A 17,033-nucleotide genomic window follows, 5' to 3' on the forward strand; every position below is an offset into this window, starting at 1 on the left:
GAATATATTTCTGTTATTGCTTCTGCATAGGCTTGTAGACTTGTTCCTTTATTACACCTGACTATCAGTGAGTGAATTGGTTTCTCCTGAATTATGCTCAAGTTGTCGTCTTTACTTCAGCAAGGAGAAGATGCTCTATGAAGAGGAGACGCCCAAGTCTCAGGAACTAGAGGAAGAAAGCAAAGAGTCCAGCAGCTCCAGCTCAGAGGAGGAGGAGGGTGAAGACGAAGCTTCCGAATCAGAAAACGAGAAGGAGTCGGGTAATGCAAAGATGTTCACAGCCACGCTTCTGTTTCCGTAACGAGGAGATCACTGCTTGTCAGAGAGCTAGCCAGGCCTCCCAGGGGTCCCAAGGGGACCTGAAGTTTCATTTTCAAGGATAAGATATCAAATTTCTAGTGACAACCTGATTGTAAAGCTGTGAGCTATGTTAGACTGTATCTTCCAGTTCCTATTTAGCCATATGATAAGGTGCACAAAGAACACAAAGAATTCTTGCTCAGGGGAGCCAACTTTCCTTCCCTCAGGGTGCTAGATGGCGCAGAGACCAGATTCCAGAAAACTGCTGTGCCAAGAGGCAGAGAAGGTGAAATCTTACAGATGCACTTTTGGTCAGATTTTTTATTTTTTTAATATTTATTTTATTTATTTGAAAGACAGAGTTAGCGAGGTCTTCCATCTGCTGGTTTACTTCCCAAAGACTGCAACGCCTAGAAGCTGAGCTGATCCAAAGCCAGGAGCCAGGAGTTTCTTCTGGGTCTACCACATGGGTGCAGGGGCCCAAGGACTTAGGCCATCTTCTGCTGCTTTCCCAGGCCACAGCAGAGAGCTGGATCAGAAGTGGAGCAGCCGGGACTCAGTTGGCACCCATATGGGATGCCAGTGCTACAGGCTGGGGCTTTAACCTGCTGTGCCACAGCAGCGGCTCTGGTCAAATACTTTTAATCAACAGTGCTGAGATTTGTCTGATTCTCTGAACAGAGTCCTTAAATCTTTTTCTTTTTTTTTCTCATTATGTAAAGTTCCTTCCATTCCTGAGTAAAGAATTGAGGAAGATACAAAGTTATATTTACCTTTATGATTCTTATTGATAATATATATCATATGGAGCTTCTTATGTTTATTATTTGACAGTACTCATGTAGGAACCCCAACAGTGAGTAAGATGGTCAGACCAATAAGCTGTATCCCATCGGTTTTGAGTTATAGTCAGGCAACCACTGAGAAAAGAGGTACTAGGTTATATTGAACACAGAGTCATGGGCCAACAGAATAGCTCTCATACATCATTGGAAGTTAATGATAAAGTACGGTTTTATAGTACATATGTCTTACATTCACTGACATATTATCCCTCCAGATTTGACTGCATAATAAGTTAAAATGTTTTCAAGTAGAAGACCAAGTTAGAGGGGAAAGGGTCACACATCAAGTGTGATATGGAGTCTGCATTTTCCTCTGAACTCAGGCGTAGCTGGCCTGCCCATAATGAAGGTCTTTAACTCGCTGTGTTGTCTGGCCCCAGCTCCTCATGAGGTCTGGCTTCACTGATATGACATGTTTCAAACTCAGATTCGCTGTCCCCAGAGGAGTGAGAACCCTCAGTTCTCTAGAGAAGACAGGCACCAGCGAGGGTAGCAGTTTCAGAGATGATCCTGAGACTTGAATTTCTGTTATTAATCAGCCATAACCCTGTGGAAATACAAGGATAATATTTGTATCAACTTATATATGTCTATCTTTGTTATATTTGTACTGTTTATTGAATATAGGTTCTAGGTTTCAAGTATTACCTGGAATTAATACGTGGGCTTGCTCTATGCTGAATAACTTTCGTTAGCTACTAAGACATTAGAAAAATGGGAGGTGGCTGCCTGAACTATTGCTGATGCTTTGGACCCCTGCCTCCAGATCTTTGCCCCCTGCAGCCCATCTCTGCCTTGTGCCTTTCTGATCATGCTGTGCCTGTGTTCACAAACCTCTCCCCTTCCTCTCTCCATCCCTATCTACAGAGTGAATCCCAAACACCACGGCCTGGCCTACAGAGCCTTTCATAATCTAGTCCAGCTGACCTTTTCAGTGCTGTACATAGATAAGGGCATGCGCTCGCCAAACTGGGTTGTTTGATTTCCTCTAACAGCCTGGCTTTCCTGCCCCTGAACATCTATTTGTGCTTAGAATTCATTTCAGACTATAACATGCTTGTCAAGTGATTTGCTAGAAGCTGCAGGACCTAGTAGATTGAAAAAGTCTTTCTTTAGATTTTTCTGGTCTGGGAAACTGAAAAGGAGTGGACGTTTTCACTCTTTTCCCATTGCTTAAGGGCTCCCCTCCTGTGTCCCTCTGGTACTTTGTGCTATTATTTCTCTGTCACACTCACTGTTTTGGCTGGAAACTCTGTGTTTAACGTTGTACCCCTAGGTCTCAGCACACTGCTTTGCACATGACAGGCAATCACCGTTATTGAATGTTTTTTGCTGAATATGTCCAGTAGGGCAGTGTGAAAGCATATACATGAATGAAATGCAAGTCCCATGAGTGATACAAGTGCAGCCAGTGGTATCCACTAGTCAGAGAGATTATATCTAGCTCAGGGAATTATAACAAAGCTTTACATTTGCATAGTGTTTTTTACTTTGCAGTGTACTTAATGTCTTTACTTAACTCTTATTGCCAAACTGTGGAATGTTATTTTTACCACTTTCTAGATTGGGCAGTTGACACTCTATGAGATTAGGTAAATTAGACTTCACAGTTAGAAAGTAGCCTGCCTGAGATCCTGACTTTGATCTGGGACTTCTCAAAATAGCAGGGATCCTGGAAATTATCAGCCTAAGAAGTGAAAGGTAAAACTATAGAAAAGGATGAGATCCCAAGGGAGAGATTGTCTAGAAAAAAGGCACAGAAAAAAAATCTCAGTCATACTAGGTTTAGGAAGTGAAGTGGAATCAGTGAAAGAGGAAATGCAAATGTAATCAGAAAGACTGAGAAAAAGCAGGATATGTACTTCTGCATCAGAGAAGCCGAGGGAGTGGTGAGAAAGGAGAGCAGTTGGGATCTAATCCTAGAGAGCAGCTTCAAGAACCTGGGGTAGGCAGAAGGCAGATGGTTCCAGATGCTTCCTCGACTCTGTAGTTTTCCACCAGCTGAAATTTTACTCATGTTTCAGAACCCAGCTCAGATCAGTTTCCTTTATGAAGCCTTATGGTATATATAGAAAGTCTTTTTTCTCTCCTCTGACTCCTGTAGCTATGAGGGTACTTCAAAAAGTTCATGGAAAAAAGCCATTAAAAGGTAAGTTTATTTTTGTACAGAATATTTTGGAACTCTTTGCATAGTCATTCCATAAAACTCATTTTCCATGAGCTTTTTCAAGTACCCTAGTGTTTGAACTTCCTTCATATTACTTATACTGTTTAATGCTCACGTTATTTCTCCTTTTTATTATGTCTTCTGTTCCTCCACTGGCAAGCTTCAGAAGTGTTTGATTATATTATGTGTATCATTCATCTTTCTGTCTTACCATAGTGCCAGGCACAGGACTTCTGTGTGGTAGGTGCTTGGTAAATATATGTTGCAAAAGCACAAAGATTTCCTTTAACCTTTTCTAATCATTGCCTGTTATAGATGTGTATATGAAACAAATCTCTGTGAGAATGTTTATCCTATTTTTAAGGATGCACAGATACACAGTTGTCATGTGTCTTACTGATAAATGTTTTGTTTTGAGGTGTCCATAAACAATTTGATTTGGATTTTATTTTTATTCTCTTTTATTTATTTGACTTAAACATTTGGTATATCAGTTATATATTGCCATTTAACAAACCATCCCGAAACTTAGTGTCTTACAAGAACTTAGGAGCCCTTTCTCTGGGTTGGCAGTTTGGCAAGGGCTCTGCTGGATGGCTTGTTTCCTCCAGTGGTATTGCTGGGCTCACTCATATCTTTGTGATCTGTTAATAAGTCAGCGAGGGAGGTCTGATCCTTTGTGTTGGTTGGCCAGGAGGTTTTAGGGCAAGTGGACCATGTGTCTTTTATCATTAGGCTGGCTAGTCTCTGTATCTTCAAGGGCAGCTGAATTCCAAGAGCAATCACAGAGGCCAAGGCTCAATACACAAGCACTTTCCAAGCTTCTGCCTGTGTCACATTTGCTGATATCTCAGTGTCTATAGCACGTCATAGGATCTACCCCACAGTCAGTATAAGAAGGTGCTACCCAAGAGTGTTAATTCAGGGACGCATGGTTCACTGGGAGCTATTACTGTAACCTGTTTGTCTCATTTGGCTAATAAGGTGGATTTCTTGGGGGTAGAGATATTCAGATAGTATTTAAAGAATGACTTGAATATTCACAATAACTATGAAAGTAACTGGTAACATTAATAATAACAAAAGAGACTTAACTATCGCCAGTCATTGAGCTGCACAATTTAAAAAATACTATTATATCTTTAAAATAATTATTATGAGGTAAGAATTAAAATCCTTGATTAACCAGTGAGAAAATAGAGGTTCAAATATGATAACTTCCAAGTATTACACAGTTAGGATGTGGCTTAAAAATGTCACAGAAGGCCTAGTGGATAAAGCCGCCGCCTGCAGTGCTGGCATTCCATATGGGCATCGATTCAAGTCCCAGCTACTCCACTTCCAATCCAGCTCTCTGCTATGGCCTGGGAAAGCAGTAGAAGATGGCCCAATGTGGGAGACTTGGAAGAGATTCTTGGCTCCTGGCTCCGGATTGTTGCAGCTCTGGCCGTTGTGGCCATCTGGAGAGTGAACCAGCAGTAGAAGACCTCTCTCTCTCTGCCTCTCTTTCTCTCTTTGTGTAACTCCAACTTTCAAATAAATAAATAAATCTTTAAAAAAAAAAGTCACAGAATTCATGGATGGATTACACAGACCAGAACCATGCCCACTAGGTGCAGGCACTGTGCTAGTAATTTAGTACAGAGTAGTGAATGAAACAGACAAGGTTTCTGCCTGGTGAAAATACTGAGATGGACCACTCCTGTTTATGTTCATGTGAGTGTAGCTACTAAAGTTCTGTAACTTAACATGTAACATCCTCTCTAATCCTTTTTATCTTTATTTCCTAATGTAACCCCGAGAATACCTATTACTTACATTGGGCCTGCCACTTCACTAACAGATGTGTATATTTTGATTTCCTTTTTTTTTTTTTAAAGACTTATTTATTTATTTGAAAGTCAGAGTTACACAGAGAGAGGAGAGGCAGAGACAGAGAGAGAGGTCTTCCATCTGCTGGTTCACTCCCCAAATGGCCGCAACAGCCGGAGCTGCGCCGATCCAAAGCCAGGAGCCACGAGCTTCTTCCGGGTCTCCCACGTGGGTGCAGGAGCCCAAGGACTTGGGCCATCTTCCATTGCTTTCCCAGGCCATAGCAGAGAGCTGGATTGGAAGTGGAGCAGCCAGGTCTCGAACCGGCGCCCATATGGGTGCCGGCGCTTAGGTCAGGGCATTAATCCTCTGCGCCACAGCGCTGGCCCCATATTTTGATTTCTGAACCATTATTTATGCCTTTTATTTCTCTTCCACTTGCCAATCAGTATTATCTTCCAGTTTCTTCCATGGTTTGATTTCTGTGGTGGACTCTGACTAATATTACAGTTTTCCCTTATTGTTTCCTCTCTCAGGATTTTCCTTTTCTCTGAACTCCATAGCAATTGTTGATCTGAATAAACCAGTTTTAACACCTAAATTATATATGTATATATCTTGTTACTATCACTATTTCTCTCTCTCTCTTTAAAGATTTATTTATTTATTTGAAAGCAGAGTTATAGAAAGAGAGAGAGAGAGAGATCTTCCATTCTCTGGTTCACTCCCCAGATGGCCACAATAGCCCCAGCTGGGCCTCACCAAAGCCAGGAGCCTGGAAGTCCATCCAGGTCTCCTACATGAGAGATAGGCCAGGTACTTGAGCCATCTTTCACTGCTTGCCGGGCACATTAGCAGGGAGCTGGATTGGAAGTGGAGCAGCCAGGACTGAAACAAGAGCTCAGATGGGATGCAGGTATCACAGATGGTCGTGTAACCACTGCACCACAATGCCAGCCCTTCAATGTAGTTACCCAGAAATCAAGGTCAATCATTTTCTGGTCTTTCCAGCCCACCCTCCAAAAAACAAAGAGTAGATTCCTATGTAGTTACTGATGATTTTTTATATATAATTACTAATTTGGAGAGAATTTTTATCTGGAAATTGAAGTTGGAACCTACCAAAATGAGCATACCATTGAGTTTGTTTTCTTCTAACAATAATTGCTTGAGATTTCATCTTAGTTTGAGCCAGACATCACATGGCTCTAATAATATGTTTGGAACATGGGCAGCCCCTTTCTATTAGCAGAAAAGCTCATATCCACACAGAGATAAGATTTCATACTTGCACTTGTTGCTTCTCTTGTCTTAAATAACAGATAAAAAGCCAGAAGCCATTGTCAGCCATTCCAACTCTGAGAGCAAGAGTAGTATCATGGAGCAGATACCAGCGCCAGCTCAGAATGCCTTCTCTGCCTCTTCTACTAGGAGAGTGAGTACTGTGGAATTGCTTTGGCTGTTATATTTCACCCTACTGCAATAACAACATTTAGAAAGACCTTAAAAATACTCTCTTGCAAAACAATGTACATTCTTGCCTGTGCTAGTCTTCTCCCATGATAAATTACCTCAGACCAAGAGACATAAACAGAAAGTTATTTCCCATAGTTCTGGAGGCTGGGATGTCTCAGATCAAGGTACCAGTGGTTTTTTACTTCCTGGTAAGGGCTCTCTTCCCAACTTGAAGCTAGCTACCTTCTTGCTACCTCTTAATGTGGTGAACAGAGAGAGCTCTTCTTAAAAGGGCACTAGTCCTATGAGATTAGGGTCCTACCTTTATGACCTCATTTAACCCTCATCATCTCCTTATAGGCCTTGTCTCCAAATATAATTACATTTGGGGTTGGGGCCTCAACATATGAATTTATAGGGTCCAGACATTCAGTCTAATTACATTATCCAAAAAATTCCTATAAAACCATCATCAAACAAATTTAACTATACAGTTTTAAGATCACACACACACACACATATATAAATATACATAGTCTGGGACTAAATAAATTTTGTCATTTGCCTGTTTTCTTCATTATCTGAAATTAGCTGTATCTAAAGTTTGGACTGGGCTGGGGAGTCATCTCATTCCCTGAATTAATTGTTTTGATCACTGTCTCCTTTTTTTACTTCAAAACCTAAATTTCATAAGTAAAATCTTCGTACCTTATGATGGGCAGGCAGATGGCAGCGGTAGGAAGTATTGAATAGCAGAGGCGGTTCCTCCTGTACTCTGTGCAGCCCTCAGAGTGTAGGCGTCCTCAGCGAGGCAGAGCTGGGCGATGGCTGCTCTGCAAAGGGCACATTTAGCTTTGAGGTTAAAAATTGATCTGAGTTCTTTGAAATGAAGCTGTGGAAAAAGCTCTGTGGTTTTACAGTTGTCAAGTTATTGATCTTCTTAGCGCCTAGTAAATTGGAAAAATGGGCATATGGCATCATTGTGGAAATGAGGGAACAAAGCCCAGGCTACTTATTTGTTCCTAGAGCTATCACTGTGCACCATTCGAGAGGTTCACGTAGTATGCAGTCCTCACTCATGTGCCAGTCATTTGGGTGGATCTCATAGATTGCCACTGCTTCTATGTGAAACTAATCTTTATTTCTAAAAAGTAAAAACATCGAGTCAAAAAAATACAAGCACACACATGTGCTTATTACACTTTGCTAAAATAATTCTGGGACAGGCATTTTCCCCCTTAGAATGAGAGTAACTTACAGAAAGCTGATTGAGCCTCCAGAGCTGAAAGGAATTGTGAGTACATTAAGATGGCAGATGGAAGAAAGAAGTCTGAGCTGGAGACAAAGGGCTTACATTTTTATTGCATTTTCACCATCCCGGGCAGTGAAAACGGCTTGACATGGGGAGAAGGACTCAAGCGTCCGTTCAGAGTTCCCCAGGCTCAGGAAGGGACTGCTGGCTGAAGTCATACTTCCAAATGATCCTTGAGGGGACGGTAGTCTATTATATTTCCCTGGTTTGCAACAAACTGCAATAATTAATTATAAGCTTTCTTTTGTGCTTATTGTTCTTTTTTTAATGTAGTGATGGTGATGGTTTTTTCTTTTATGAGAAGATGACAAAATATAAAAGGTGGCAGTTGTTTGAATTTTTTTGGTCTTGATTTTGCTGGTCAGTGAAAAATATAACACATGGAACTGCTGGCCTATCTCAAATAAACTATCTTCTTTAAGTCAACAATCAGAATTTGAGTAGAGTTACCTCTAGTATTTTTACTGTTATTAGCTTTGTACACCCAGTACCTTAAAATGTTATTTATACATTAACTCATCATGTGTCTTCTAGTCTAGATATATATGTATACTTCAAAAAGTTCATGGAAAATGGAATTAAAACATAAGCTTATTTTTGCACAAAAATTTTGATAGTATAGTTTTTCCCATAATATGTATTTTTCTTTTTTTATGATTTATTTATTTGAAAGGCAGAGTTACAGAGAGAGAAGGGGAGACACACACACACACACATAGAGGTCTTTCATCTACTGGTTCACTCCTCAGATGGCTGCAGTGGCCAAAGCCAGGAGATTGGAACACTATGCAGATTTCCCACATGGGTGGTAGGGCCCCAAGTTCTTGGGCTGTCTTCTGCTTTCCCAGGTGCATTAGTGGGTACCTGGAATGGAAGTGGAGTAGCTTCTAGGATGCTGGTGTTGCAGGCAGCAGCTGAATCCACTGCGCCACAATGCCAACCCCAAATATGCATTTTTCATGAATTTTTTGAAGACATTTTGTATGCATTGATTTCAAGGTTTTTATGCATCAAAGTAAACTTTATCTCAAGGAGAATTAAGCTCATTATTACCATTTTATTGATGTGCATGTTGAGACCTAGAGAAGTGAAATGTCTCGTTTTCAGTGGTATGTGAGTCAAGAGAAGATGTCCTACCAGAACTCTGTCTCCTGGTGCTCTGGGTTAGTGTTACTTGCATAAGGAGAGCAAATGGTATTCAATTTCCCAGGGCAGCTCTGTCAGCTAGGAGCAGTGTGTTAAGAATCTGAGACTATTGCCTTGAGAGGTTACTAGCATCTGCCGGGTGGGGAAGGGAACGTTGGCAGAAAGCTGCCCTGTGTTCTACAGTTTTGTGTTGCCTCCCCGAAACTTGTTAGGTATGGAAAAGCCAATCAGTCTGGAAAAGAACAGCCAGAACCTTTCCTTTTCATCCCTTCTCTTTGCATCTTCCCTCACAGTACTCCTCCAGCTTCTTTAATAAGTCAGAAGAGCCCAAAGATGAGTCCCCCTCTTCGTGGAGACTAGGACTCAGGAAAACTGGCAGCCACAACACGCTGAGTGAGGCGGCCAACTCCAGGGAAGCTCTGCGGGACCGCGGCTCCTCCATCTACCGCTCCTCGTCAAGCCCTCGGATTTCCGCTCTGCTGGACAATAAAGAAAAGGTGTGGTTTGGGCAGGATATGGGGGAATTTCAAAGCAGTTTTCTTTCATGAAAATTCCATCTTGGGAATAAATGAAATATTTTCTAGGCTATTAGTTGATTCTGGAAGTACAAAGCCTTTAAAGGGAGCAGGCATAGTGATACTTTAGCCAAGTAGCTATTTGTTTGCTTTTATTTACTTGGCAAAAAAGCATGGGGGGGGGGCTTTAAAAATAGCTTTTTTCTATTGGCTTACTGTGTGTTTATTCTTCTTAGCCACCTAGAGCAAAACAGTGGATCAGAAGCACGAAAATTTGAATATGGCCTAAAATGTTCTTCTGAACCAAACCAGAAACTTACTCTTAAAAAAAATTATTTATTTGAAAGGCATAGTTGCAGAGAGAGAGAAGGAGAGACAGAGAGATCTTTTGTCCCCTGGTTTACTCCCCAAATGGGTGCAACAGCCAGGGTTGAGCCAGGCTGAAACTAGGAGCCAGGTCTCCCACATAGATTCTCTGCAGCTTTCCCAGGCACATTTGCAGGGAGGTGGATTGGAAATGGTGCAGTCGGAACTCGACCCAGCACCTGTGTGGAATGCCAGTGCTATAGGCTATGACTTAACCCTCTGCGCCACAGCGCTGGCCCCAGATGCTTCCTCTTTTTTTTTTTTTTTTTTTTTAAGATTTATTTATTCATTTGAAAGGCAGAGTTACAGAGAGAGAGGAGGAGAGAAAGAAAGAGAGAGAGAGAGATCTTCCATGTGCTGGTTCACTCCCCAAATAGGCTGCAATGGCCAGAGCTGGGCTGATCCAAAGCCAGCAGCCAGGAGCTTCTTTGGGGTCTCCCACGTTTGTACAGGAGCCCAAGGACTTGGCCATCTTCTACTGCTTTCCCAGGCCATAGCAGGGAGCTGGATTGGAAATGGAGCGGCCAGGACTCAAACCACTGTAGACCGTGGCTTTAACCCATTGTGCCCATACATGATGCTGGTGCTGTCGATTGTAGCTTTAACCTGCACCACAGCATTGGCCCCTGAAACTTAATCTTTTAATGTTAGAAACAAAATTCTCTAAACTGGGCTTTGAATTCAAATGAAGCTCAGACAAGTTAGCACTTAGGGGGAAAAAAAACGTGATTTTTCATTTGTAGAATTACGAGCAGACTAACATCACAACTAGTTCATCTGTGTATTCATAGAAGATCAGGGTGAGGGGTCATAGGTGGATTAGCTCTACCGCACGCGAATTTGCCGAGGGTGTTCTCAGGAAGCTGCCTCTCCAGGAAGGTTTGCTGGGGACTAAAGGCAGAGCTGGTGCTTTGTGTGATGTGTGCTGCTGTTTTCTTCCTTTGATCATCCTGACTTTTCCCATCAGAACTGTTTCCCTACAAGCTGAGTTTTAATGGAAGAAAGTTGGGAATAAACTTTTGGATGCTAACCTTCTGTAATATTATTGAAAGTGGGATTAATGATGAGTGCAGAGATAAGATTATATAGGTATATTAAGTTCTGCTTTTCAACCCAAAATGTGTTTATACTTTGTCAACACGGTATCTTCCCTGGGCTTTATGCTTGTTTTTATTTTACAGGAGAGAGAAAACAGAGGCTATTTTAGTTCCCTAGTGCCCCGGAGACTCAACAGCACAAGTGACATTGAAGAAAAGGAGAACAGGTAACCTCAGTGCAGGCCGGAAGTGGTCCTCTTTTCCAGGCCTGGTGATCTGTGAATGTCCTCTGCATACTATGAGTTGTTGGTTGCTTCTGCTTACTTTGCTTCCCAATCCTTACTTCCTTGTTTCCCCTTCAAATTGTAACGTCAGCTTAGATGTTACTCTCTTTAGGAAGTCTCCCTTGACCCTGCTGAGTGTGGATTAGGTGTAGTTCACCAGCAGGCTCTGCAGAGGGTCTGTGTCTATCTAGTTTTTCAAAGGCCCCTAGTGCCTACCACATAATAAATACTATCATTGAATTCAGCCGCTCAACTTCTGATTTGTAAGTAGATAAAATTTAAAGTGTTTCTCATCAAATGGATAAGGAAGTTAAAGTGATAGTGTTTTTCTTTTAAAGATTTATTTGTTTATTTGAAAAGCAGAGTTACAGAGAGAGAGACAGAGAAAGACCTTCCCTCTGCTAGTTCACCCCTCAGATGGCCACAATGGCCAGGGCTAAGCCAGCTTGTAGCCAGCAGCCAGGAGCTTCATCTGGATCTGTCTTGCGGGTTGCAGGGCCCAAGCACTTGGGCCATCTTCTGCTACTTTTCCCAGGCCAGTAGCAGGGAGCTGGATCAGAAGTGGAATAGAAAGCAATTGAACTGGTGCCCATATGGGATACTGTACCACAGCACCAGCCCTAAATGATAGCTATTTTTTTTAAAAAAATATGATTTATTTAAGAAAAAGTTGAAATGAATTTAGGATTTTGAACTATTGCTGCAACTCAGGACAGAGCTTGGCCTAGAACCTGTCTTCACTAAATGGGGTTCTCCAGTCAGCAGTAGCAGCGTCTCTGGGGGGCAAGACAGAACACGGTGGGACTGCTGACCCTCAGGTTCCAGTCCAGAACTGGTGAATATCAGAATCCATATCTTTGTCAAATTCCCTCAAATTCCCTTCAGATACACATTGAAGTTGGAGAAGGACCGCTCTGGAGAACCTCACTTAGCGTGGGAACACACAGCTTTTTGCTGAGCCCTGCTGCGTCCCCTTCCTGGAGGCTTTCATTTAAGATGCTAAAGAGGATCTCAGCAAGTCCTTCCTTTCTCCTTCAGAAGTGCCTCTTTCCCTGGGGACAGGCTTCATCTTAGCCACCACCCACTTCCCCGCAGCCTCCTGCAGGGACTGCAAGGCTTAGGAGCATTTCACATGATGAGATTGGTACCTTTCAAAATTGGTTGACTTTGAAATTTATAAAAGAAAGCAGACAGTAATTCTGAACTCTCCCTCTGTACAGAAAACAGTCACGTAAAACAGACAATTATTTGAAGAATGTGTCTAGTTCTTTAGCCATATTAAGTGTACCTACCAGGCTCTTCCCTCCCTGTCTGCACTGTATCATGGACAGAAACTGCTTTCTCTTATGCCTCTGCAGAGAATCGGCCGTTAACCTAGTGCGGAGCGGCTCCTATACCCGGCAGCTGTGGAGGGAGGAGGCGAAGGGAAATGACACCCCACAGACAGCTGCCCCTTCCACCTATGTGTCACCCTACTTGAAAAGGTACCAGGCTCACGGGGTGGGCAATGGATTTCCTCCACTCTGGCCATGGGAATGGGGGTCATAACTGCATGCCTTTTTATATCCAATTAGCACCATAGCAATGAATCAAAAATGAATTACTTTATATTTCTTGGGATTAACATCTTGACTAACTTAAAATTAACTTATTTTCTTGATAACTGAATTAAAGTAAGCTAATTCCAAATTCTCACCACACACCTGACTTTTTATTCCATTCTCTCAGTCCTGTTAACATCGCCAATCAGAAGTGACTTCTCGTAATCTCTGGGCAAGACTGAATTTAACTCACCCTTGTCCAGTAGCTGTCTTTTCTTTTTCTAAAGCTAGAGCAGTTCTTATCTCGAGTTATATTTTTGGGGGGAAGAAGGAGGGACACTGTAGGGTGGTGAAGGGTGGGACATGGGGACAGTTTTCTGTTACGTTACAGAAGTTTCACTTAGGGACTTGAGTTGTTTTTTTTTTATGACTTTAATGGCCCTCAGATCCATCAAGATGTGAAACGCGCAAGTTTGGTGCAGAGAAGGTACATGGGTTTCCTTCCTCTCTTCTCGACTGTCTTCCCTTTTCTGCAGTTATTTTCTTTGCCACCTACTAGCCAGCATGCAAAGCACCTTTGCCAGAGCCATTAAGCAACAAGATATCCTTAGTTACTGTTTTAATTTGAACTTTGCTGCTGATGTGGAAGATTCTGTTTTTCACTGCTTATTTTGAATTTTTTTCTTCACTTCCACTTAACCGCTCCAACTGCCTCTTCACATCATAACCTTCATTGTTCAATTTTCTAGATGATTGGTTAGCTTAGAAACAGGCTTTGGCAATAGACTTTATGAGCAGGTTAGCTATTTGGGGTCAAAACTGATTTCTATTTGACAGGAAGATTCTTATTGACTAGTTAATATCGGAAGACGGGAAATAGTAAGCTATAAAACAAACAGCCACTGTTACCCTAAAGTTTTCTTCAGTTCTGTAGATACATTCTGTAAGAGAGGGCTTCATATTCAAGATATACAAGTTCCATGGTCTGTTATGTAAGCCAGCTGGTTTTGGCTTTATAAAGCAATTATCTGTTTGTCTTAAAAGCTGAGGTCATGGTCTACCGACAAAATAAATAATTAGTTTTTATAATATAATATTCTAGGTTTAAAAAACAGAGAAAACTGCCATTGAGTTTCCACACATGGAATTATTTTGTGGTGTTATTTTGTGGTGAGGTTGCTGATTTTCATTATCCAAATCATCAGCAAACAGGTGGAGTGGCATTGGTTTAATAGGTGTAGTTTGGCAAAGTTAGAATGAACAGAGGAGGGAAGGGCTGTCTGTGTTTAGAGTGGGGAGCATGCTTAATTATGTGAAAACTTTTGGAGAAACATTCTGCAACTTTGCTTCATACTCTGAGTTTCCAAAGCTCTTCTCCTCAAACTCTAAAGCATGTTTTGATTCTATTAAACTCCTGTCTTATGATCTTTTCAAGAGGAAAAAAATTATACCATTCCCGTTTTTAAAAGAAAGTGTGGGGAAAATATCTTTCCTAGCTATGCCAAACTTGGGTATACTTTGCATTTTCCAGTTCATCTCTTCTCTTTATGAGAGGCTGGAGTTCCTCTCGTGTGCCCCGGGAACACACCTCTTTTTCAAAAAAGGCATTGTTGTTTTTTTTTTTTTAGATCATCCCATCAAGTGTCTTATTACTATTATAATCAAGAGTATTTTAAAAAATTCTAACTCCAGATTTTTTTTTTGCTGCAATTGAGATATTTCTTACAAAGGAAAAATTGGCTTTTATCACCTATACAGTATTACTTTCTAGAGTTTGTGCTTTAAATCTTCCCAAAGATATATTTGCTTTAAGTTCAGTAACTAGTTCACAGAACTTCTTTACTCTTACTCTCTTTTTCATTTCAAATCTCTTCTTCCAAACCTGTTCAAATTCCCTGATCCTACTGTAGCTTTCGCAATGCTACTTCTGTATCAGGTAGATATTTGGGGTTGCATGATTTTTTTGCCTTGGGCTTGTTGGAAATTGTATTTTCTAATAAACTATTTCCTATTATTTCTCTTTCTTAGCTTCTACTCTTGCCTCATATATTCTTCTTTTCTGCTTTCCTCTGTTAAATATCACCTCTCCTCCTTCACGTCCCTTCATTCTTTTGGATGATTGACCAAAAGATCATCCTTCAAAGAGTGACGGTTCCTTCACTCTTGGATGATTGCCTGCTTACTGCCAGTGACCAGCTCTGGCTGGGGTTGATCACTCTGCTTCCCAGTTATAATATCCTCTCCTTGGTCCACATTCATTTTGAAAGTGCACAGTCTGGGTGGGAAGGTGGTGTGGGAAATGGTGGGCAGACAGCATGTCCTGAAGAAAGTGACTGTGTGCTGTTTTGCAGTGCTTCATTTGGTAGAAGTAGTGACCCCACAAGTCCCTACATTTCAGCCAGTCGCAATTCATCTCCTGCTACCTCACCCATTACCATTGGTTCATCTACCTCTCTGGGCAGCCAGTGGCAACCTGCCTCTTCTTGCTCTGCACCAGTCAGTGCAAACACTACTGCATCTGTCCACCACGGCAGGTAAGGCTTCCCAGAGCCATTTGAGTTAACATTCGTCAGAGTTATGCCTCTGGAAACACGTGAGATTCTGTCACTGTAGAAGCAAGCTTGAATTCCTGTAAAAACGTGAGGATGCTTTTGCTTTGACTTTTATTGGCCATTCAACAGTTGCTGATTGAATAATCAAAGGGAAGGAGTCGTTGCACTTGATATTTAAGCATGACCTTATTATGATTACTTTCATCTAGCAATCACCTTACCAGTTATGATTACAATTTTTTTTTTTTTTTGAAGATTTATTTACTTATTTGAAAGGCAGAGTTACAGAGAGGCAGAGAGAGGGATCTTCCATCAGCTGGTTCATTCCCCATATGGCTGCAATGGCCAGAGCTGGGCTGATCCGAAACCAGGAGCCAGGAGTTGCTTCCAGGCTCCCAGGCAGGTGCAGAGGCCCAAGGACTTGGGCCATCTTCTGCTGCTTTCCCAGGCCATAGCAGAGAGCTGGATTGGAAGTGGAGCAGCTGGGACTCGAACCGACGCCCATCTGGGAATGCCATCAAAGCAGGTGGCGGCTTTACCCACTATGCCACAGCACTGGCCCCAGATTACAATTTTTTTTTTTTTTTAAGATTTCTTTTATTTATTTGTAAGGCAGAATTACAGAGAGAGAAAGGGAGATACAGAGAGAGGTCTTCCATCCACTAGGCCAGGCTAAAGCCAGGACTCAGGAGCTTCATCTGGGTCTCCAATGTGGGTGCAGGGGCCCAAGCACTTGGGCCATCTTCTTCTGCTTTCCCAGGTGCATTAGAGGAGAGCTGGATCAGAAGTAGAGCAGCCAGGACTCAAACCAGTGCCCCTATGAGATGCTGGCACTGCACAGTGGCACAGTGCCAGCCCCTATGATTACAATTTATTGACCACACTAAATATTAAATATATAAAATATTAAATTATTTCATATTAGAATATTCTCATACTTATATAATTTCCCAGTAATTCTGACTAAGAATCACTTCATTTAGTCTTTTTGGAAGATGACATACAAACCCAAATCAGGAGAAAAGCTAACACACTTTACCAAAGGCGCCTATAGCCTTATGAAAACTTCCCACCAAATAGAATGTTTTGCTGGAAACATTGTGTGGAGGGAGTCATTTGTGTTTGTCTAACTGTGTTCTGAGAGTACTCTCTCTTTGGTTTCCAATTAATCTAAGGGGTGGCATAGACTCAGTGGCATTGTAAATGTGCAGCACAACGTTAGCTCCAGTTTTTAATCCTTTAGGTGTGGTCAGTGACCTTTTGCCTTTGGATATGGCAAAGGGTTCCCCTTTTTGGTCTGGTTTCTACAGTTGACATAATGAAAATAAAAAATGATTATAACTATAGTACTACTGTGAAAATGTCAACAACGATGGTGTTTGATTGGTATTTTTTAGTTTACTTGATGTTGTTCCCTAAAATAATTGTGACCATTAATTTGGCAAGGAATAACAGGTTTATGATGGGTTATTGATAATTATATTAATAAGTATAATTATGTAGAAATTTGCTAGGTCCTCATACAATCCAGTTGCATGGCCATGGTAAGTATTATCACCATAGACAACAGAAGGGTTACTTAATTAACCATTACGATCTGAAACTGGGAGAAATAATTACACCTACCATGTATTGAACCATATTATGTGGCAGGCATTAGGTTAGGCACTGTACAAAAATTATATTGGGATTTGGTTTACT

At 41.5% G+C, this 17,033-nt stretch overlaps 1 protein-coding gene across 11 annotated transcripts in view; it reads left to right on the forward strand.

Annotated features, from left to right (window-relative positions):
* Positions 1–17,033, forward strand: part of PPP1R12B (protein phosphatase 1 regulatory subunit 12B) — a 214,731-nt gene that overhangs the window by 70,928 nt on the left and 126,770 nt on the right. For 4 of the 11 annotated variants that reach the window (XM_008268574.5, XM_008268576.5, XM_008268575.5 and 1 more), the window contains exons 8-13: positions 121–260; positions 6,447–6,559; positions 9,331–9,534; positions 11,100–11,182; positions 12,598–12,723; positions 15,132–15,314. In XM_008268574.5, the coding sequence (XP_008266796.3) occupies positions 121–260; positions 6,447–6,559; positions 9,331–9,534; positions 11,100–11,182; positions 12,598–12,723; positions 15,132–15,314 (849 nt within the window). Of the gene's footprint in view, positions 1–120; positions 261–6,446; positions 6,560–9,330; positions 9,535–11,099; positions 11,183–12,597; positions 12,724–13,226; positions 13,268–15,131; positions 15,315–17,033 lie in introns of those variants that run through there. The other 7 variants (XM_008268577.5, XM_002717594.6, XM_070055088.2 and 4 more) reach the window with 4 other exon arrangements.

The sequence above is a fragment of the Oryctolagus cuniculus genome, chromosome 13 (assembly GCF_051225735.1).
Source record: "Oryctolagus cuniculus isolate XC-2025 breed Fujian yellow rabbit chromosome 13, ASM5122573v1, whole genome shotgun sequence".
NCBI classification, from domain to species: domain Eukaryota; kingdom Metazoa; phylum Chordata; class Mammalia; order Lagomorpha; family Leporidae; genus Oryctolagus; species Oryctolagus cuniculus.